Source organism: Triplophysa rosa, linkage group LG24, assembly GCF_024868665.1.
Source record: "Triplophysa rosa linkage group LG24, Trosa_1v2, whole genome shotgun sequence".
In the NCBI taxonomy this organism is placed as follows: Eukaryota; Metazoa; Chordata; class Actinopteri; order Cypriniformes; family Nemacheilidae; genus Triplophysa; species Triplophysa rosa.
The window spans coordinates 12,157,163-12,180,681 of NC_079913.1; the positions used below are offsets into that span (position 1 = coordinate 12,157,163).

Sequence of the window (23,519 nt, forward strand, 5' to 3'; positions counted from 1 at the left end):
GAGAGAGAGAGAGAGAGAGAGAGAGAGAGAGAGAGAGAGAGAGAGAGACATGGCAGATTTTGTACACTTGAAGCAGGACAGTGGTGTTCTTATGGGACCATTTAAACACAGGACAGTGACAGAACAGAGGAGGCTTTAGTCATTTAAATACAAGATAAAAGACTTTCCTTAAAAACAGATTGCAACTCTCTCAAAGACTTTGTAAAAAGTATGTTTTTAGACACACACCTTGTCGCTGTTTTTGTATTTTTCCCAGCTTTTCAACATTTTCAGCCATTTTGCGGTTCTCTCAATTTCCAGATGCTTTTGCTAAACAAAAGAAACAACAACAAACACATTAAACACTACAGAAGAAAAAAAAAATGTTTTACCTGTTTAATACTAATACTTATAGGGCTTTGAGAGTGTACTGAGGTCTAAACGGGTTGACTGCAGTGCAAACGATTTATGAAGTATTACATTAACAGATTTTTTTTTTTGATTGAAGGTTACCATGAAATAAAGAACATTTCTTTCTACATGAGAAGATAATGGTTTCTATAACCGCCATGTTATTCTGTTTTTACAATATCGAAATGTTCATTCAGTTCATTATCAGTTTTATAATTTTATATTGTAAGTGTTAAAGCTGTGAAAATGATCTCGGTTTTAACTTGAAAGTCAAATTTCACAGTAGCCTCAAAAGTATGAGTAAAATATACTTTTGAAGCCACTTTTTGTAATTTCTCATCAATGTTTTACATACAGTATCTGCTAAACATAATTTCCTAGATTCTCTTCATAGGGGGTATTTTCTCTCCGAGTTTGTTCCTGTACCTCAATTTCGCATTACAATACCAGTGAAAAAAGTCACCGGTTCAGTTCACATGAAAACACACTGATGAAATGTATAGCTAACACTGTACATGTACTGTCTTTGGATCAAAGTGTCTGCCACATACATAAATGCAAGTATTAAAACACATGATTTTGTGCAATACACTGGATGAAATCATTCCACCTAAACTTGTATTCGATGGAGAGCCTAAATTTAAACATGCAGGGCTTGAGTTTAGTTTCCAGCTCAAATGAAACAGATCTGGTGCCACAGGCATAAACACAGGTTTGGGCTCACCTTTTCCTCCCCTACGTCATATGCTGGAAGCTCATTCTCACTGTGAAAAGACAAAATAAACATGCAGTTAAAACATTCAAATGTATATAATATAAAGTTGAAGTGGGCGATTGCATGCAGATGTCAACCTCACATTGAAAAACAAACGGTTTTCACCGTACAGGTAGGTCAGATGTTGGCGGTTTAAAAACCCATGTGAGTTTTTAAAGCATTTTTTATTTTTTTAAGCATGATTTTCCATAGTCAAGTTGGTGCCACTTTCAAAATTGTTTACATACATTACGGTCCTCATAAATAAGCATATGAATATTAAAATATAACTATTTTATGTTTTATGAAGAGCAATCTCTTCTCCATTATTTAGGGAACTATTGTTTCTGGTTTGTGCACTTTAATTCACAACAATACAAAGTATCAGAACGTGTCCCTTTGTCACATCCATAATGCATGTTTATTTCCCTTGAATCGAAAACATTTGTATACACATATATTTTTCTGATGTTTGGACTCAATCGACAGAATTCAAAATATTGGTTATAAATACATTCTCGGAGAGTTTATATTTTAACTTTTGACTGCAACCACCACATCCATAACGCTGGAATAGACATTAACTCAAATACTAGGCTTTACATTATGAATTTATTATAAGCAATTAATATGTTCCCACAAGTCTGATATCATCGTGGCTTTACGCACAACCAGTACATAACCATAAATCATACACTGGTTACTTTGCTGACGTCAAATCTTGGTTCCTGCGAGCCGTTCGCATTCATGACTGAAAAAGGGAATTACTTTGTTCCACAGGAAGTACACTGACTGGATAAATAAACATCGCTACTGGTAACGATGCCCCTGAAACCCCCACCCTTGAAACTGTTCAAAGTGTGAGGTCGCAGTCAGCTAGACAAACAGGAAACGGTCGTTTCCATGGCAACCATTTTGGGACATTCATGAGGTAACCCAGTGAACTGATGTCATGACATTACGGCTCTGTTCCAAACCCTACTGAGCTGTTTTACGGTCTTCTGTGCACACAGGAAAGGCATCTATGGCCTGTATGGCAGCATCTGGACCAAAATCAAACCTCACAAGTGACTAGAGATCCAATAAAGCTGCTCGACGTATAAGGCCACAACAAGATCAAAATAAAACATTTTTGAAAATGATTACAGTATATCTGTAGATATCTGCTGAGAATTTTGCTTTCTTCTGTTCAGAACAGCTTTTATGTCACAAATGCATCTATGATGTCTTAAAATGCCGTGTAGGTAGTCATGATGTATGTACGTCATGGAAACAGTTGTATTTTGTTTTCAACACATGTCCACACAAGGTAAATAAGGTTTACTAAAGCTAACAGTATTAAACCAGAACTAAACAAAAAGTTGAGGCAATAAATGATTAACTAAATATAAAAATGAAACTAAAACTGAAATCAAATAAATTCATCTTATATAAAAAGACATAAATAAAAAATAAAATGACAAAAGCACATAACAAAACGGATACAAATTTCACAAAAATGAACACAAAAAATAGATCAAATAAAATCTAATTCCAAATATTAATACAACTACAATAAAACAACAACAAAAAAACAACAATAACCCTGATTCACATTAAGTGAAAGTGACCTATTAGTCAGATATGGTGACCCATAGCCGAAATGTGACCTCTGCATTTAACCCATCCAGAGAGTAGTGAACACACGCACAGCAAGTGGTGAACACACGTACACCCGGAGCAGTGGGCAGCTATCACTGCAGCGCCCGGGGAGCAAGTAGGGGTCAGGTGCCTTGCTGGTACGTGTACTTGGCGGCCAACGGATTTTCCTTTTGCAATTAGGACATCAAAATCGGGAATCCAGCTGTTTTCCGGTTTTTGCGTTGATTATGAAAACGAAAAACGAACAAATAACCCGTTGTCCGTTTTTTTCCAAATGTGTTTATAAGTGGAAATCGGGAATTAAAATACACGTGTGAAAATCTCAATTTTGTGCAGATTGTTTGTAGTGACCCGGAAGCGGAAGCTATCGAGTAGTATGATTAACTGTTCTGTTGATGTCTTTGGAACATGTCGTTGCACGAATATGCAGGTTTTATTACAGAAAAAAGAAAAGGTTACAACACGAACACAAAGGCCACCCCATGTTAAAGCTTGAGTGATGCAGTAGTCATTCCCTTACGAAAATTAAACATGTTTTTTTGTGGTACAAGTGTAGTAACCATGTTTTTTTGTTTTAACTGTAGTAAAACCATGCTTTTTCCATTTTAACTGTAGTAAAACCATGGTAAATTTCCGTAAGGGTTATCGGTGATAAGCGTGACATCGGGGTTATTCTGAGTTGATTGAATATAAATGATCTGCATGGTATCTTCTTGACCCCAACATATTTGGCACCTACTTTTGCAGAATTAGCCATTCTTTTTTTTTAATAATGCATGTGTTGTTTTGCCACAACAGATGGCAAAACAATACCATGCACCAAGAAATGTTAGGCATTAAAACTACAGAACTGTGAATTACACTACAATGTGATACATATTATAGAGCTGTGAATTATATTATGAGCTATTTTGTTAATACAGCATGAACTGCATTTATACTGTATGCATCTATGGCCAAATACAAAGAAGCACAGAGCACTTGGACGCATATCTATATGTTAACAAATGCACACTTTCCAAGTCCTATTCAAAAATGTATAAGGTCATTTGTATTGGCAACTGACATTAACAGTGCAACTATATTCACAGTAGGATTGGCTTTTACAATGCACTGCTGTTCACATGAGAATCATACCCACAACAAATATAAGTCCATGGATCATGGTAATGTAAGTCGCTTTGGATAAAAGCATCTGCCAAATGCATAAATGTAAATAAATGTAAATGGTTCAGGACCATCTCCGAACTTAGACATCAACCTTCACTTAAGTTTTAAATCAAAGACTCTTGTAAGATGTCATGGGTCATGTCATGCCTTTTCTCATGATGCAAATAGAGTTTGACAGTGAAAGGTTATAATTTAAGAATATGTCCACATGCCCCGCCCACCTTGATAGCTTCCGCTTCCGGGTCGGTACAAACTGCAGAAAATAGAGACATAGGATTTTCACACGTGTATTTTAATTGCCGATTTCCACTTATAAGCACATTTGAAAAAAAAATGAACAACGGGTCATTTGTTCGTTTTTCGTTTTCATAATCAACGCAAAAACCGGAAAACAGCTGGATTCCCGATTTTGATGTTCTAATTTCAAAAGGAAAATCCGTTGGCCGCCAAGTACACGGACCCTTGCTCAAGGGCACCTCAGTCATTACCCGCCGGCCCTGGGAATCGAACCGGCAACCTTCTGGTCACGAGTCCGACTCTCTAACCATTAGTATTACTAGTATTACTAGTACCATTAATATTGTTAAGATCACTGTCAGAGCCTTTATTTTTTAGCTGATGAACGATAAACCTTTGACATCCATTCAAAATCCAATACATTTTAAGGCCTCGTGCATTTTTAATGTCAAACTTCAGCTCAGAAGTTTAGAAAAACGTATTGCAATTGTCAGTTGGTGTGGACGCTAATACAGTTACCGTTGTAGTTATCATTCTTGGTATTAATAAACCTTAAATAAATGAGTTCACCTTAGAGTGTAATTTATTCTAACTCTGATCGTGAAGAAACTCACTCATACAGTATATACCTAGGATGGCATAAGGCTGACTAAATTATGGGTAAATTACATTTTTAAGAAAACTCTCCCTTTTAGTTGATCAACCTTTCAAAAATGTCACTGTACAATATCACACTTCCCATCTCTCTGCCTGTGTGCTTGTTCATCTAGTATCTATGTGTCTGCTTGCCCATATTATTTACTTATACTTTCACGTCCTCCTCCAGTATTATTATTCCGTTTCAGTATCTTTGGCTGTCTTTTTGTTTCCTTTTTCTTGCCATCTCTCTCTGAAAGTATAATTGTAGCTTTCTGATCTGCCAGCCACATGTGGCACCCTATAAATACCCCATAGTGCACTGCTGTTAAAGGGGTCTGGGTTAACCACAGTCCTCTCTGCCAAAAAGAGATGACAGGAGAGGGCAAGAGGGATGTCAAGATAGGCCTGAACAGCCAGACTCTTTCAGCACTCACACACATAAACACGGCACACCTCACAGAACAGAATTATCAGAATCTCTTACTGCAGGAAGCCGAAGCGGTCCACTACTTTATACAGATCAAAGTTGGTCTCCTCCCACGGCTCCACCTGTGCACTTTCTTTACCCTGAAAGCACAAATATCACAAACTTGTTAATACAAAAGTCCAGACAGAGTGTGAGTCCGTTTGTGTGTATAGAGGTCTGACTTTTCAATCCATATAGCTCCATGGATCCATATGCTCTATAAACCCACTGTTCATACATATTTAAAGGGATAGTTCACCAAAGAAATCTAACCAGTAGGTATACATGTTCTTGTTCCACTAAACACAAAAGAAGATATTTGGAAGAATGTTTGTAACCGAACAGTTGTGGGGCACCACTGCCCTCCAAAATAGGAAACAAAATTACTATGGTTGTCAATGGTGCCCCAGAAGGGTTTGGTTTCCTACATTATTGATTATCTTCTTTTGTGTTCAACAAAAAAACGATATTTATACAGATTTGAAACAACATGAGGGTGGGTAAATGATGACAGAATTTTCATTTTTGGGTGAACTATCCCTTTAAGTCAGGTAACAAGGAGAGGGTGGCACATGGAAAGTATAAACAATTCAGTATAGAACATATTCAAGGCTCAAACAGTAGAAATAAAGAAAGAGGAACTCTTTCTTTTGCTATTTGAGCGAATGAGAATGCAAAAGTATATTTGTTGTAGTCTCCCATTCACCGCTATAGAAGTTTACCCAACTATGACGACTTCCACTGCTGAGAAACCCGGAAAGGTGAAAAAGGTCCACTGAATTGAATTGGTCCATTTATTGAATAAGCATCAAACTGTGATTATTTACATGGACAGCCAGAGAATGTGGTAAAAAGATAACCTTAAAATTGATTTAGCATTAAAAATATGACCAAAAGCGATGACATCACTGCAGTATTTACATACTAAAATATGCCTTGCAAGCATTGGTTATGCCTTTAATATGCAAATCTAAACACTGTGATACAATGTATCACTATATATATATATATATATATATGTATATATATATATATATACTGTATATATGAAATATGTATTAAAAAAGCATTTTAGCCACATAATCATCCTAATCTGCAATTATGCCAAATGAACTACTAATAAGACATATGCAATATATATCCACTTGGTAGACTGAAAGAAAATGAGAGCATCTTTATTATTTTGGGAACCCTGAAAGATGAGAAAAGAACATGAGAAAAGAACATGAGAAACGAATCAATAAAAGAGACAGAAAAAGCACGGAGGAGATAAAAATACTGAGGATAAAAAATGAAGTGCCACAGGGAAAAGCCATATCAAGGGCACACGCATACAGTCATTTATATGTGTGTTACACTCTCATGAATGCCACAAGCATAAATATAGAGTGAGATATGATCATCAGAGACATGCGTGGCATGGATTTCTGCCTGGGTCATACACCAAGGACACACCCGTTCTGCACTCTTTTTTCAATGAATTCATCCATCTCTGATGTCTCAGACAATGACCACACAACAGCAGCTTCCACTCTCGAGTATTTTGGCATTTTGTATTTTATAATATCTGATTACCCTACCTCTGGATTAAACTACATCACTTCCCTGGGTCAGTGGCATTCACACTTCCTCTGTGCGCATGACCCACAACAACACAACTAGAGTGACTCAAATCTACACAAAAACGGTCAACCCTACAAACCTACTAGTCAACCATTATGACTCATCCCTTCAGACAGGTAATTAATACATTTAGTGAAATTATGTTATACTTTTGCATATTGGTCTAGTAGTATTAGTGCATTAAGGGCAAGCAGGGTAAAATGTAAAATCTTAAGAGCAAACCTGACAAATGAAATGAAAGGTATTCTTATTTTATTAATATTTTGGTTGCCCTTAAATTTTAGAATATGTGCACTTTCAGTGTACATACCCGTCAAAAAAAGGTACATTCACACTAGGGTTGGGCCGATGTGATGGCTAACAGCCATCACGATGTTGGGCCGGCATCGTGATTCTCCTGCATGACGCAATTTTTGTCGACAGGAGGGTCCGCACCGCAGCCGTCCGCACATCCCGCCCGCGTACAAATGTTGACAGCCGAGTCCACAGTATGACATTCTGTGCATGTGTCGAGCTCGTCCATTCGCGCTTATCCGCGGTCGAGTATGATTTGGAAGCTGCGCAACGCGTGTGCGCGCGAGAGACGTAGACGGACGCAGAAAGTGAAAGCAAACAGTGAATCGTAGTAATGCGCTCACGTTGTGTGTGTGAAAACTTGTCAATGACGACCTGAACTGTGAGCGTCCGCGATGGCAGCTGGAAACATCAGTGACGCGTGACCCGCACAGTTGACTAATCACACACACAGCCTACACTGGTGGGCTCAAGATCTACTCGTCTTTCCACATAAAATAACAACTGGAAGAAATTCCAAATCTGCAGGCCGTACATGCGCGAGTACTTGTAAAAATGCTCACGCTGTCTTGAAAACTGGTCGCAAACTGCGATTTGGTCGCACCCAAGCGCTACAATATAATTGTTTTTAATGTTTTGGCAGATGGCCATCTAGCAAACGGATATATTTTGATTACACCTTGCTACTATTAACAAAAGCTCACTTGGCCCGTCTTCGGGGAGTTCTGATTGGTCCACTGCTACGGAACTGACATTGAGGAGTTGTGCTGCATATAAAAGTTGAAATTCTTTTTAACGTGACAAGACGTCTAAAAAACATGGCGCTCATAAGCGAAACGCTGCAAAAGAAGTGAGACGCAGGCGTGAGCCACATAGAATTTTTTTTACAATGGGGGCCAATGTTGCTTACCAACGTTCTTCAAAATATCTTCTTTTGTGTTCTGCAGAAGAAAGCAAGTCGTACCAGTTTGGAATGACATGAAAGTGATTAAATGACGAAAGAATTTTCATTTTTGGGTGAACTCTCCCTTTAGTGACATTATTACTATCATAATGGTCCTTAAAAAGACATTTTTTTCTATTTAAATATGACCAAGAAAAAAATTCAATTATGTTGGCGACAGCAAAAGTGTGGTTGTGCTTTCTGAGCAGAGAAAGGAGCGCAAGGGAGCTTATCACAATCCAATTAACAGACACGTTTCAGAGTCACAGCCCCCTAATGAGAGCTCAGATTAAACTCAATTACAGCCGTCAATTTAAAACCTGGACACAAGAGGAACACAGCATTCATACGGAATTCAAATTAAAACACAAAATGTTATCCGTGCATCAACTATTACCATATTATAATAATTATTATTAATATTAATTGTATTACATTCATCTAATGCGCATCTAAAACCAGATAAGAGATCGTTTTAAAATGCATCGTAAATTAGAAACATTGTGAAAAACATCTGTTGCATGCTGTTCTTACATCAAGGAGTGTTTTAGAAATGCACTACAATAAAAAGTACGCATCCACTAGTCAGCTTAGTACATGTAGACCACAGCAGAAGGCGGCATTTGGTTGGATCAAGCATGTGTTTCAGTTCTTGTTGTTCTGTTTGTGTTTTTGTTGAAAAGTGGATTGGAAGCTATTCCGTGGGAGAGTGAATAATGGCTGTTGCTCCTCACCTTGTCATATTTGGCGATTATCTCAGCTCGCTCCTGTTCCAACTTTACTGCAGCATCCTTCTCCAAATCAGACGCTGGAACCAGAGAGAGAGAAAGAGAAAAAGAGAGACAAATTAGACACGATATTCACTGGCCAATACATGAATCCTCTCTCTAATAAGTCTGGCTTGGACACATTGGGAGAAAAGATGCTGACCTTTTTGAATCATTCACACACACACACACACACACACNCACACACACACACACACACACACACACACACACACACACACACACACACACACACACACACACACACACACACACATTTTCTCCTTTCTAATATCTAAAGCATAGCAACAACTGGCTTTTCAAACAGGACCGAGTATGTGGTTCTCAAGGGCAAAGTGCGTCATTCACATCTTAAGCAAACAATTTAATCAAACAAATCAAAAGAGTGTTCATGGTTTAATACAAGTTAGGCTTTATGGACAGCTTGCTGCAGTTACCACAGAAAATACATTTTGACTTCACCTTTGTTTGTAAAAAATGTTAAAAAACATGTAGACTGCAATGCAAACGATGATGAACTGGATCCGAATAAATGTTAAAATACAAACTTTGCATGGTAAAGTGTCTTGTGTCTGCAATATACAAAGATGATATAACTATCAATCTTGATTACACTACTAATACGAAGCCTAGAAAAGACGTCCCTCCACTAAAAAATGGAATGGAAATCAACAGCAAATGCTTTTCACACAGCGTAACCTGTTTTAAACCCGGGACATTCCTTTATCGCAACAAAAGAAGCGTAGAAAGAGATAAGAGAACATTCTGTCTCTGTCAGACCCAACCAACTGGATGTCAGCCTGCCCTTTGATGTTGGAAAGTGTGTAGAGACACACACGCTGAGATGGAAAATTTCACTTCATCTACAGATGCAGGACTCAGTTTTCTGTGTTCTGAATGTCTTGGTGCCCAAACATTTTGGCCAATGAAATACAGCCATTCACAATGTACCCTTCCAGGATTTAGGTTAACTCTGCCACTTCCTGTTTGGCATTGTTCCCTTTCTAGACAATATTTCTCAGGCAATACTTCACTTAACACACACACACACATAATCCTCCAGACTTCCACCAGCTTTCAGAGTGCCCTTGGGTCAAAGCCAGCTAGACTGGCCATGCTGGATGAATAGGCTTTTAATGCCAATAAACATTTTATGAAAGATGTGCGTTTGTGTGTGTGTGAATTTAACAGATGTACAGGATATAAAACACACTCAAAAGAGAGAAGGAGAGGAAGGGAAAAGAACAGAAAAAGGGCAAATCCGGCATTATGAATGTGACATTTTCAGTCAAAACTTCAAATATAAATTCTCACAGAATGTTATTTTACAAATATAACGAATCGTCTGCATATATTTTACTAAACCCCTGATGATAGAGTCCAGACATCAGAAAAATATCGATCTATGCACAAGTTTTCTATTTGAAAAGAGAGAAAAATGCATGGGTTGTGGATGTGTGTTTTTAAGAGACAACATACTTTGTAGGATTTCTGTGAATTAAAATATACAAACTAGACGCAATTATACACAACACATGGAGAAGGATGGCTCTTTGTAAAATAAAATAGTTATTTTATTTGAATGAGGAATATGGACTGTTATGGATGTGAGACTTTTATTTTGAAGAATGTTGTTAATCGGCACCCATTCACTTGTATTGGTTTTGTATCCATAGAAGTGAATAGGTGCCGGCGCTGTTTGGTTACCGACTTTCTTCAAAATATCTTCTTTTTTGTTCCGCGAAAGAAAGAAAGTCATACAGGTTTGAAATGACAGGAGGGTGAGTAAACGGTAATAGAATTTTCAGTTTTGGGTGAACTATCACTTTAAGTTTGACATTTGCATAGAATTGTCCAAAAACAATGCAGAGAAAGCAACCACAAGAGAAAAAAGTACACTCGACAAGACGAGAAGAGACTAGATGACAAAAAATGAAAAGAGACGACAAGGTGAGAAGAGTTTACAGTGTTTACACAAGGCTGCTGGTTTTAAAGTTGCCTTTCTTAAATCTCTAGGGCCTCCACGGCATATTAGCATTCACTCAGCACACTGTTTCTTCTCAACACTTGCTCGTTCATGCTCCATATATCAGCCTGACAGCTCACGCCGAGCGTATGTGAGCACGAACTAATTTCTAAGAGCCAGCGAATGTTCCCAGAGGCATCGGCTGCAGAAACGCATTTCAAACCTTCTTAATGGTCATTTGTCAGATTAACAGTGCTCATTTCATGTGAATAAGACTGAGGAAATCACAGTTTATCTTTCCTGCCAATTTACACATCCGTACCGTCGAGCAGAGATACTAGAACAAGCTGACAGAAATCATTAGTGTGAATAAGTAAGAAAAGACAACAGCAGTGGTGAAATACTGGACTTTTACAGCGGGACCTGCTTCATTTTATAGCTGGTGTTATTAGCGCTCGTAAATACACGTTTGAGGGACTCGCAAACATTAGCTCAGCACATTTGCAAAAGGAAGTAGTCGATGTTTGTCCAGCGATTGACATTAACCAGGGCACAACAATAGAGAAAACGTTGTTTTGAACATTGAACATATTTTCTACCACTGTGAACCCGAATGTTCTGAAAGTAATTACAGTATATAGTTAAAGTAGTCTAAACTTAATTTTATATAACTTAAAAATTTTGAGTTCCTGTAACTAAGTCATACTTTACAGTTCATTTAAATTCATTTAAACAAGTTAATTCAACGTGATTTGTTGAGAATGATTTTCAGTTCCCAGCAAGCTTTGCGTGAGACTGCATTAGGAGAGTAAATTTCGAAATTAAGTGGTTTTTTTTTTTGCGTTTTTAGAAAGGATAAAGCCTTGTTAATGAGGAACGTTAATTTATCTTGGCCATTTAGATGTTTAGAGTTTGTTGTATTTTTGAGTTTTGGGGTACCATCGTTCAGAAGAGTGTTGCTCATGCTTAGGTTGTGGGAGGTGCAGTCATGTGTGTTGCATCACTCTCTGTGAAGGCTGTTTGTTAATTGCTGATGTAGCTGAAATATTTAGGTTATCTTAATAAGACCTTTCTTTTATTTAACTGTTAATAAAAAGGATTTACCTTACCAAATGTTAAAAATTAACAGGAATTAACATGCATGAGTACAACAAACTGTTGTACTGAAATAGTTCTGCTTACTTAAAATTGGGAACATCATGACTCAAACCATTTGATGTGACTGGTTACCTCAAATGTTTTGAGTTTTCTCAACTTATTCAGGTTTACAGTGTGGCCAGAGCTGTAAATATGTTGATCAGTTGTACAATAGTGACCAAAAGTGATGTTTGGAGGGCATATTTGTACATTATTTGGTTTTAATCCTCCCTCAGGTTCGATGAAAACATCAAAACATGAGGCGTATGGTACAAAACGGATGAAGCACTAAACTTTTAAGTTACCCCAAACACACCAATGCCACATGAATCTAAAATGTATAATGCATTTTTTATTATATATTTAAATAAAGAGGGAATATGTCAATTGTCAATACTGTACATGTGGTTTAAAACCATAAAACATTTATTTTCTTTGATTTATTGACCATTGTTGCTACGAATTCAGAATATTGTTACCAAGGTAACATTACCCAGCTGGCTGACACAGAGGTTTTGTTCAAACTGTAAAATTGACTTCATTAGTTAGAATGGGTTTAAAATGATACTTGCTGTACGCCATCATATTTTAACAAGGTATTTGTATGTATAAATGTATTCATGCTATTAAAGCTTTATCGCATTATAACTTTTACATTTCAGCTGATCTAGTTTGAACTATATTCAATGTTAAGCTACGCACTCATCATATAATAAAATATAGCATTTTCCTTAGGCCTTGAGTCAAGGTGTACTACTGTATGGTTAATGTTAATGTATTTTTTGAAGCCGGTGATCATTATTATTACACTTCCATGTGTCAAATATATAAATAAAATAACCTTCAAATCTTGATTTGAGCTTCTTTTAAGGTGTGAGAAAAAAGAAACTGCATTATCTAGCACATCTAGAATATAACAATATACTGTATATAAATAAAATAAAGTATATTGAAAATGAATGAATGGAGAATGCTGTGAAGGACAATTACAGTTTAGTATTTGCCATGAAACAATTAAGTATAAGCCATGAAATCATGCATAATTTATGCAAGTCTCTGCTGCAGGTCTGAAGGTGATCTTAACTATGTGTTAAAGGTCATTTTTAATTGGGACTAAATGGTCTTTTTACTGCTGATCTATAGTTGCAAGACCAAAAAAATGTGTGTCAAAACCATAGACTGTATAAAATATGGACGTAGTGTCCGTGACGTCACCCGTAGGTTTGTGAAGAGTAAAAATGAAGCCTAAAGTAGGCGGAGCCGGTCGTCGCCATCTTGGCCTCGTGTCATCGGGCGTCACCCCCGGATAATCGAAAAATGGGCAAAGAGGCGGGACATTGTTGGAGATGAGGCGCCTCGTTGGCTGAAACCACTTGTCACTCAAGTGGCCACGCAACTACTTTATTTTGCATAATTTTAAGGCTTAATATAAGTTAAACGGGTGAGTTATGAAAAAAAATCACCCTCCTCACAGTTGTCATGAAGGGTAAAATTACCTATATAGACCAAAATAATTTTTTGTACCAGGCTGTAAACATGTTTTTTTTGTGCTGTAAAGTTGGCCATTTTAACATGGGGCTCAATGAGATTCTGCTCTGTTTTGGAGCCAGCCTCTAGCGGCCAGTCGATGAATTGCACTTTTAGTCACTTCCGTGATGGTTTCACGAGAGTGACCGGAAGATTGCCCCTTGGTCAAAACCTGTCAAAATTTTGGTTATTTCATATTATATAAACATATGATGCCCAAAAATGTTTTCAAGGTATACAACAACATTTGGAGACACATTGTTGGTGTACAAACATACTGACACACACAGACATGTAAATTCTGGCATCTTTGCCCTCATAGATGATTTCACTCGGATTCAAGAGCCATCCAGCTTTATGTCTCCCACACACTGACACTGTCTGACACCACTTAACAAAGATTCAGAGGAAAGTATTTAGAGGATCAGTCAGTCAGACATTCCCCAGCTATTTTTATCAACACATCAAGAAGTTATTTCTGATTGTTCCCTATTATGAACTCTGTGTTCTTAATATCGCCGTCTCTCAACCTCTTCCACTCTCTAAAATACCCAGAGCTTCCTCAAAGTGGTATTTTCAGTCTTGTGATGTCAATGAATTGTCTGGCTCTTTATGACTACACACGCAGACAAACAAACTAAACTCTGTGGTGGCGTCTGTCATTACATTACATTACATTACATTACATTACTCACACACACTCGTACATGGGCGGCTTCTGGCCGAACAGCAAGCTACCATTCCAACCACAGCCTCTTTCATAGCTTTAAATGTACGAATCAGCCTTTTTAAAGGAATGAGTTAATTCAGACAATTCCCTCTGTCTGCAATTTGTTACAAAATGACATTTAGGGTCAATTTGCACTTTTTAAAGATTGACAAGCAATAACATGACACTGATCAAATCCCTCACTATCTTGTCAAGCATCCCTACTATCTAAATGTCAACTAATCATGCAAAGCCAGCAAACCAAGTAACTTTTCAGTGGGTACAATACTGTAACTATCTGCAAAGTACACTGAAAGTACACACTTGTCACGGTCCCACCGTCTTGTTTATGAAATTCTAGTCGTGTGGTGGGATCGGGGCAGAGTTCTTGGGTTTTATGTGGGAAGACCATGAGATGTTTATGCCTCTCATGTGTTTTTCCAGTGTCTGTCTCTGTTCCCGCCATCTCGTTTCCTCGTTATCCTTCCCTAAGTGTTTGATTACACACACCTGCCCTGTGTCGTTATCCCTCGTTTGTGTTCCCTATATATACCCTCTTGTTTCTTTGTCCTGTGCTCAATTCGTTGTTCTTGTTCCTGTCCGTACCAGTGTTCTGTTTAAATATTCCAAGTCAAGTCAAGTCGAGTTTTGTAAGTCTGTTATTTAGCGTTTGTCTAGTGTTGTTCAGTTTACCCTGTCTTAGTTCATCTGTGTTCTGTCTGCTGCATGTTATCTTGTTTTCTTGGTTTTTCCCCATCGTGGGTGTTTTAGTTTCTGTTTTTGTTTCTTTGTTAAAATAAAGTATCTGTTAACCCCTTCACTGCCGTTGCCTGCGCTTGGGTTCTTCTGCCTATTCGTGACAACACTTCTCCCACATCAAAGACACATATGCTGCGTCCCAATTTGCCTACTTATACTATGTACTAAAAGTATGCGCTGTTTTTGTTGGGGAAAAGTATAAACATTTTAGTGCATAGCAAAACTGTGACATACTAACGCAAAACAGAAGTGGCCGTTTTTGCCTAGACGACACTGTGATCATGAACTGTCACAAACATCAAAATACATCTCTTCTTTGCATTTAAGTATTCATTCATTCATTATTTCATATGTAATGTTTACTGTTTACTCACATTTATTAAGTGAAGCATCTTTTATTTCATTTTATTAATGCAGTAAAGTGTCACTAAACTCCTCCCTCTCGCGGCGAGTTGTGGGTAATATCAGCCATGAATCCATGGATTCACAATTAGAGGTACTTTGAGAATTCTCATTTCAGCATACTATGATTTGGCATTGGGACATACCAATTATATTGTCGAATACCATTTAAGACGGATAGTATGCGGGTTGGGACGCCGCAATACTCAGAGATTCATCAATCTAGACAAGTAATCTCACCTCTAAAAGGCTGGTTTTTAAAGCTCGAATAACACACTTCACTGCTGTAAAACCCTAGAATGCCTTGCCCCATATACTGTACTGTAAGTGCGTTACCGTACACTTGAATTTACAAATTGAGGCACGTTACAGTTTTTCTCCGGAGTCATCTTTTTTTATTAACTTTTTTTGACAACATTTTGACAGCTTTCCTGTGGCTCATGGGTTCGATTCCAGGGACAAATGTATAGTGTAATGCAATGTAAGTCGCTTTGGATAAAAGCATCTGCCAAATGCATAAATGTAAATGTAATACAACCTCCTAGCATAATGCTAAAAGCCTATGAACAAGCCATTCATACAGTAGCCATTCATAACGAGGCCTGATTTCGCTACAAACTGAAAACACAGGTTGGTGTTAACAAGGTGTCAAAACTACTACTGTAGATAAATATTTAACAATTCTACCTGGAACGACAGAAACTGCACAAAAAATATATTGTTCAGTAGCTATTTATTAAGCTTTAAATAGCAACTCGTTCTTTAGCAATGGCAACCAAAATTAAAGCATTAATCATTTTATGCATTATTTTATAGACGTTTCAAAGTGACAACATAAACAAACGTTTGTGCGCATGCACGCGTTTGTGGACTACCCTTAACTTCCGGTAAACATTCACAAACAATAGAGTGCCTGTAGATTATTTCTGACAACAAGCCAAAGAAACCAAGAAGAACAGTTACTTGGCTTAACTTGTCTCTCCAATATTTTGAATTTAGACTGCAATACCAAGCTCAACCGCTAGATGTCAATGTATCATACGGTTTCTTTAAATTCGACCAAATTTTTTTTATATAGAATTAACATCCAACAAATCTTTTATTTAATACAATTATTATACAATAAAATAATACGCTAAATTAATATTAACAAATTAAATTAAATATAAATTGTTATATTTAGGGATGCACAATAAATTATCGGCCATATCTCTATCGGCAGATAATGGTCATTTTTAATGTTATCGGTATCATTCATAAAGAGGCATGATTTCGCTACGAACTGTAAACACAGTATGTAAAAACAATGTGTCAAAACTACTACCGTAGATATTTAGATACTGTATATCGGCCAATATATCGGTTATCGGCTTCCAATGTTAAAGAATGATCGGTAATTGTTATCGGCCAAAATTTGCATATCGGTGCATCCCTAGTTATATTATTAGACACTAGCCAAACACACACCGGAAGTTAAATGCAGTCCCGGTGAACACGTCCGATGAAACAGTCTATATTACAGTATAACCCACATAGACAAGATGAATATGTGCTGCAAACTTTAGCCTGCACAGAGACTCATCATGTTTTGACCTTCTTTTTTCAATTAAGCTCCTGCTCTCTCTCCGAGCAAATGAATATAATGTTAGGTCTGATTGGAGCCACATTCACCTCCTCTTCACTTGTACATCATTTCACCCTTATTTCAGCCTTAATGAAAGACAGGATTGAGCAGGGACCAAGGGCACACACGGACTGAAAACAAACCAAAGGTTTGACAGTCCAATTTCTGCCGTTTATTACCGCTACGATGCTGTGATACTAGGAATAATATGAGCATTTCTCTCCCATTTTCAAATAAAAAATGTGTAATGTATAATTTTTTGAATAACAGTTGGCCTCCGGTCAACTATGAAGTTATTTATTTCCAACAGAACAGAATAAAAACTCTTATAGCTTATTACCTTCTTAATGAGGCCTTTCACCAGGGGCCCTTATTTCAGTTCTGTCTGTGCTAGTTTTACATAGTTGTTTAATGTACACATGGACAGGCATCTTCGCCTATTCTGTAGCATCTAGCAGATTATTTATATCCTGGTTTGTGCAGATGTTGCTTTTGTTATATATCTTCTCAACATAATTCTTAATTTAGCTTTTCAATGTGTGCTTGTACATGTTACACTGACAAATTACCATATTAGTCTTAAAAAAATGTGCCACCTATTTTAACTAAGGGAGAAGTGTGCTTCAAGACAAAAATGTAAACATCAATCCCAGCAATGCAGCGCCAGTGCAACTTTTCACAACTCCTATTTAAAAAAATCCAATTCTCTCTTCCAATCTCATTGTAAACTAGATGAAAAGATGAAAGGAACAAGATGCAACAAAAGGTCTAACATTCCAGAAAACACCTAGCTGATATCAAAACCATGGTGATGTCATCATGTCTTACCTGTCTCATTCTCTCCAAGATCTGCGTCATTGCAATTCAGATTTTTGGTCTGCATGAGTTTGACGAAAACACACAAACACAGACACACTTATCAGATTCCCTCACTCGGCATGTTGAAAAGAACTTTCAGTAGCTTAAAAGCGATCCAGTTTCTTATCAGTCCAAGCGAAACAGAACACGATTGAGAGACAGCGAAAGAAGGGAAATAAAATGAAGAAAAGAAAACTCTTGGTGGACAAATATGACAGCAAATAGCATAGGAGGCAATGAGACGTGCTCGGACAATACTGCTGTTTGTTTACTACAGAGAAACGTCACACTTCAGACCCACACACTACATACCAGACTGACTAACAAACAAGAGCTCCTATTCACACACACACACTTTACAGACCACTCAGAGCACACACACAAGGCAAAACGACAAGTACAGTCATCTCGAAAAAAATCGAAATGTTTCTTTAAGATCTAAATTGTTTTGCCTGGACATTATTAGCTTGAAAAGAATTTTTGAAGACATCCCAAACTTTCAAACTGTGCTCGGATTTGTCAAGATACCAATTCTAACATCCAAAGGCAGAAATCTTAAAACGACCTTAAATATTTTGCAACAATTTCTAACAACACAATAAGAAATGTATAAACTCTATAGTCCTACTACAGTACAGTATATGCATGCCAACATAATAAATCTGTGAAAACTCTTCTTTGATCAATGTCATTTTTCAATGAACATACTTTATAAAAAAAGGTGAAAAGGACAGAAATATTTGCGAGAAGAAGAGGATAAATGATTAACCATTGTGCATTCTTGTGTTACATCACTGATTTAGGTGTCAGGAAACGAGGTGGAAGAACCCAAGTGCAGGCAGCGGCAGGTAAGGGGTTAACAGGGGTATTTTATTTTAAATATAAACACAAAAAAAAAACTCCCTTGATGGGGAAAAACACTGACAAAGACAATGGGAATAAACAATATCAGGAAAACACAGGAACCAAGGACTATTAACTAGACTATAAAACACTTGACTTAAACTAACATAAACAAGACCAACAATGACTCACGGTGGGAACAAGGAACATCGATTTGGACAGGTTTGGAATACAACACGACATCACAGGTACACGAACATCCACATGTAATCCACCAACACAAGACAAAGAAACAAGAGGGTATATATAGGAAACACAAACGAGGGATAACGACATGGGGCAGGTGTGGGTAATCAAACACTCAGGGAAAGATCACAAGGAAACGAGAGGAGCGGGGCCAATGACGAGACACTGGAGAGAACGCATATTATTGTCAAAAGGACAATAATATGTTTCTCTCCACACATAACCAAAGACTTTGTCATGGCTCTGCTACAGGACCAAGAAAAACATGACTAAAAACTGGATCGCTTTTAAGCTACTGAAAGTTCTTTTCAACATGCCGAGTGAGGGAATCTGATAAGTGTGTCTGTGTTTGTGTGTTTTCGTCAAACTCATGCAGACCAAAAATCTGAATTGCAATGACGCAGATCTTGGAGAGAATGAGACAGGTAAGACATGATGACATCACCATGGTTTTGATATCAGCTAGGTGTTTTCTGGAATGTTAGACCTTTTGTTGCATCTTGTTCCTTTCATCTTTTCATCTAGTTTACAATGAGATTGGAAGAGAGAATTGGATTTTTTTAAATAGGAGTTGTGAAAAGTTGCACTGGCGCTGCATTGCTGGGATTGATGTTTACATTTTTGTCTTGAAGCACACTTCTCCCTTAGTTAAAATAGGTGGCACATTTTTTTAAGACTAATATGGTAATTTGTCAGTGTAACATGTACAAGCACACATTGAAAAGCTAAATTAAGGATATGCTATGTTTAGAAGTAACAGTGGACCTGCGATCCAGGAACTTCATAGAAAGCTAAATAAGCAAATTACTCTCCCCAATACCTGCAGCACAAGCAAAACTAGTGTAATAAATAAACTCTCTTCTACGACTTATTCCTTCTTTAATGAGGCCTTCTGCTGTGCATGACCCCGGTAGCCCACTGATATTTATAGCAGTTCTGTGCCGATGCAGTAGTTTGTACATGTAGTTTGCATTTGTAAGTGTACACAACACAAGTGTAACAACTCAATTGTCCTTCAAGCCACTAGCACACACAGAACTGATAATAAGCCTCTCCTGGTGAATGTTGAGAGCCATCTAGCAGATATTTATAATGTTTTTTGCAGATGTTGTTTGGTGCAGATGTGTGCTTGTACATGTTACACTGACAAATTACCATATTAGTCTTAAAAAAATGTGCCACCTATTTTAACTAAGGGAGAAGTGTGCTTCAAGACAAAAATGTAAACATCAATCCCAGCAATGCAGCGCCAGTGCAACTTTTCACAACTCCTATTTAAAAAAATCCAATTCTCTCTTCCAATCTCATTGTAAACTAGATGAAAAGATGAAAGGAACAAGATGCAACAAAAGGTCTAACATTCCAGAAAACACCTAGCTGATATCAAAACCATGGTGATGTCATCATGTCTTACCTGTCTCATTCTCTCCAAGATCTGCGTCATTGCAATTCAGATTTTTGGTCTGCATGAGTTTGACGAAAACACACAAACACAGACACACTTATCAGATTCCCTCACTCGGCATGTTGAAAAGAACTTTCAGTAGCTTAAAAGCGATCCAGTTTCTTATCAGTCCAAGCGAAACAGAACACGATTGAGAGACAGCGAAAGAAGGGAAATAAAATGAAGAAAAGAAAACTCTTGGTGGACAAATATGACAGCAAATAGCATAGGAGGCAATGAGACGTGCTCGGACAATACTGCTGTTTGTTTACTACAGAGAAACGTCACACTTCAGACCCACACACTACATACCAGACTGACTAACAAACAAGAGCTCCTATTCACACACACACACTTTACAGACCACTCAGAGCACACACACAAGGCAAAACGACAAGTACAGTCATCTCGAAAAAAATCGAAATGTTTCTTTAAGATCTAAATTGTTTTGCCTGGACATTATTAGCTTGAAAAGAATTTTTGAAGACATCCCAAACTTTCAAACTGTGCTCGGATTTGTCAAGATACCAATTCTAACATCCAAAGGCAGAAATCTTAAAACGACCTTAAATATTTTGCAACAATTTCTAACAACACAATAAGAAATGTATAAACTCTATAGTCCTACTACAGTACAGTATATGCATGCCAACATAATAAATCTGTGAAAACTCTTCTTTGATCAATGTCATTTTTCAATGAACATACTTTATAAAAAAAGGTGAAAAGGACAGAAATATTTGCGAGAAGAAGAGGATAAATGATTAACCATTGTGCATTCTTGTGTTACATCACTGATTTAGGTGTCAGGAAACGAGGTGGAAGAACCCAAGTGCAGGCAGCGGCAGGTAAGGGGTTAACAGGGGTATTTTATTTTAAATATAAACACAAAAAAAAAACTCCCTTGATGGGGAAAAACACTGACAAAGACAATGGGAATAAACAATATCAGGAAAACACAGGAACCAAGGACTATTAACTAGACTATAAAACACTTGACTTAAACTAACATAAACAAGACCAACAATGACTCACGGTGGGAACAAGGAACATCGATTTGGACAGGTTTGGAATACAACACGACATCACAGGTACACGAACATCCACATGTAATCCACCAACACAAGACAAAGAAACAAGAGGGTATATATAGGAAACANATGAAGCAGAGCCATGACAGAAGCCCCCCCTTTAATGAGCACCTCCAGGTGCTCACCAAGGGGTAGACGGACGAGACAAGACAGACTGGGGACAGACAACAAGGCAAAACAAGAAACAAAATCAAGGGCAGACATGACAACAACGAACAGGATTTGGATGGGAAATAAAAAAACAAACAAGGGAGGGGGGGAGGGGCCAAACCAGGCCCATAGGGGGCAGTCCAGGGTTGGGGAGATAGTCCCAGTCCCCGGCTGCGCTCGAGGGCGCGGAGTCCTGGGGGACTTAGGGAGTCCTGGGGGAACAGTCTTTGACCCTGGAGTTTCCCAGGGGCCGGCTGGAAGGCTCGAGCCGGCTGGAAGGCCGGCTGGACAGGGCTTGACGCCGGCTGGAGCCGGCTGGACAGGGCTTGACGCCGGCTGGAAGGCCGGCTGGACAGGGCTTGACGCCGGCTGGAAGGCCGGCTGGACAGGGCTTGACGCCGGCTGGAAGGCCGGCTGGACAGGGCTTGACGCCGGCTGGAGGCCGGCTGGACAGGGCTCGGATGCACCGGACTGGAGCCGGCTGGACACCGGACTGACGCCGGCTGGATCACCGGACTGGACGCCGGCTGGACCCGGACTGGACGCCGGCTGGATCCCGGACTGGACGCCGGCTGGATCCCGGACTGGACGCCGGCTGGACGCCGGCTGGACGCCGGCTGGCACCGGCTGGACCCCGATCGACCGACGACGGCCAGGCTGCATACCGCACCACAAGACGGGGATGCCCGCTCTGCACCGGACTGACTTCCCCCTCCTCGGCTTCTTCTTCCTGACCGGCCCACAGGACATTCCGGGTGCTGAGAAAGAGGAGCCCGGTACTCCTACCGGAGGAGTCGACGGGAGTCCCACGACTCCCTTCGTCATGCGCCGCCACATGCTGATGGCGAGGGGAGCTGCGCGGAGAGATGGATGACGTCTGCTGATAACCCCGATCTGTATAGCGCGACCCTCCGGGATCACGGGCAGTGGGGAAGAAAGACTGGGCTGGACTGAGACCCTGGGCTCCGGCCGATTCATGGCGTACCTGATCATGTCCGTGCTCTCTCTCATCATGGACCATCTCCCCTGTGGTCTCGAAGAATCGGTCGGCAAACTCCAAGACGTCGGAGTAGCCCTGTCGCAGACCGCAGAGGAGATGAGCCTGCCTGGATCGCCTTGCCTCCATAATGCCTGCTGGGTTCAATTCTGGTTGGTGGATTCTGTCAGGAAACGAGGTGGAAGAACCCAAGTGCAGGCAACGGCAGGTAAGGGGTTAACAGGGGTATTTTATTTTAAATATAAACACAAAACAAAAACTCCCTCGATGGGGAAAAACACTGACAAAGACAATGGGAATAAATAATATCAGGAAAACACAGGAACCAAGGACTATTAACTAGACTATAAAACACGTGACTTAAACTAACATAAACAAGACCAACAATGACTCACGGTGGGAACAAGGAACATCGATTTGGACAGGTTTGGAATACAACACGACATCACAGGTACACGAACATCCACATGTAATCCACCAACACAAGACAAACAAACGAGGGATAACGACATGGGGCAGGTGTGGGTAATCAAACACTCAGGGAAAGATCACAAGGAAACGAGAGGAGCGGGGCCAATGACGAGACACTGGAGAGAACGCATATTATTGTCAAAAGGACAATAATATGTTTTGCTCCACACATAACCAAAGACTTTGTCATGGCTTTGCTACAGGACCAAGAAAAACATGACTTAAGGAAGCAGAGCCATGACAGAAGCCCCCCCTTTAATGAGCACCTCCAGGTGCTCACCAAGGGGTAGACGGACGAGACAAGACAGACTGGGTGACAGACAAAACAAGGCAAAACATGGCAAACAATA

At 39.0% G+C, this 23,519-nt stretch overlaps 1 protein-coding gene across 3 annotated transcripts in view; it reads right to left on the reverse strand.

Annotated features, from left to right (window-relative positions):
* The window catches only part of usp6nl (USP6 N-terminal like), a 63,562-nt gene that overhangs the window by 14,033 nt on the left and 26,010 nt on the right, over positions 1-23,519 (reverse strand). For 2 of the 3 annotated variants that reach the window (XM_057323807.1, XM_057323805.1), the window contains 4 exons: positions 8,892-8,965; positions 5,316-5,398; positions 1,115-1,154; positions 229-309 (listed from right to left, as the gene is read on the reverse strand). In XM_057323807.1, coding sequence (XP_057179790.1) covers positions 229-309; positions 1,115-1,154; positions 5,316-5,398; positions 8,892-8,965 — 278 coding nt within the window. Of the gene's footprint in view, positions 1-228; positions 310-1,114; positions 1,155-5,315; positions 5,399-8,891; positions 8,966-17,897; positions 18,099-23,519 lie in introns of those variants that run through there. The other variant, XM_057323806.1, reaches the window with a different exon arrangement.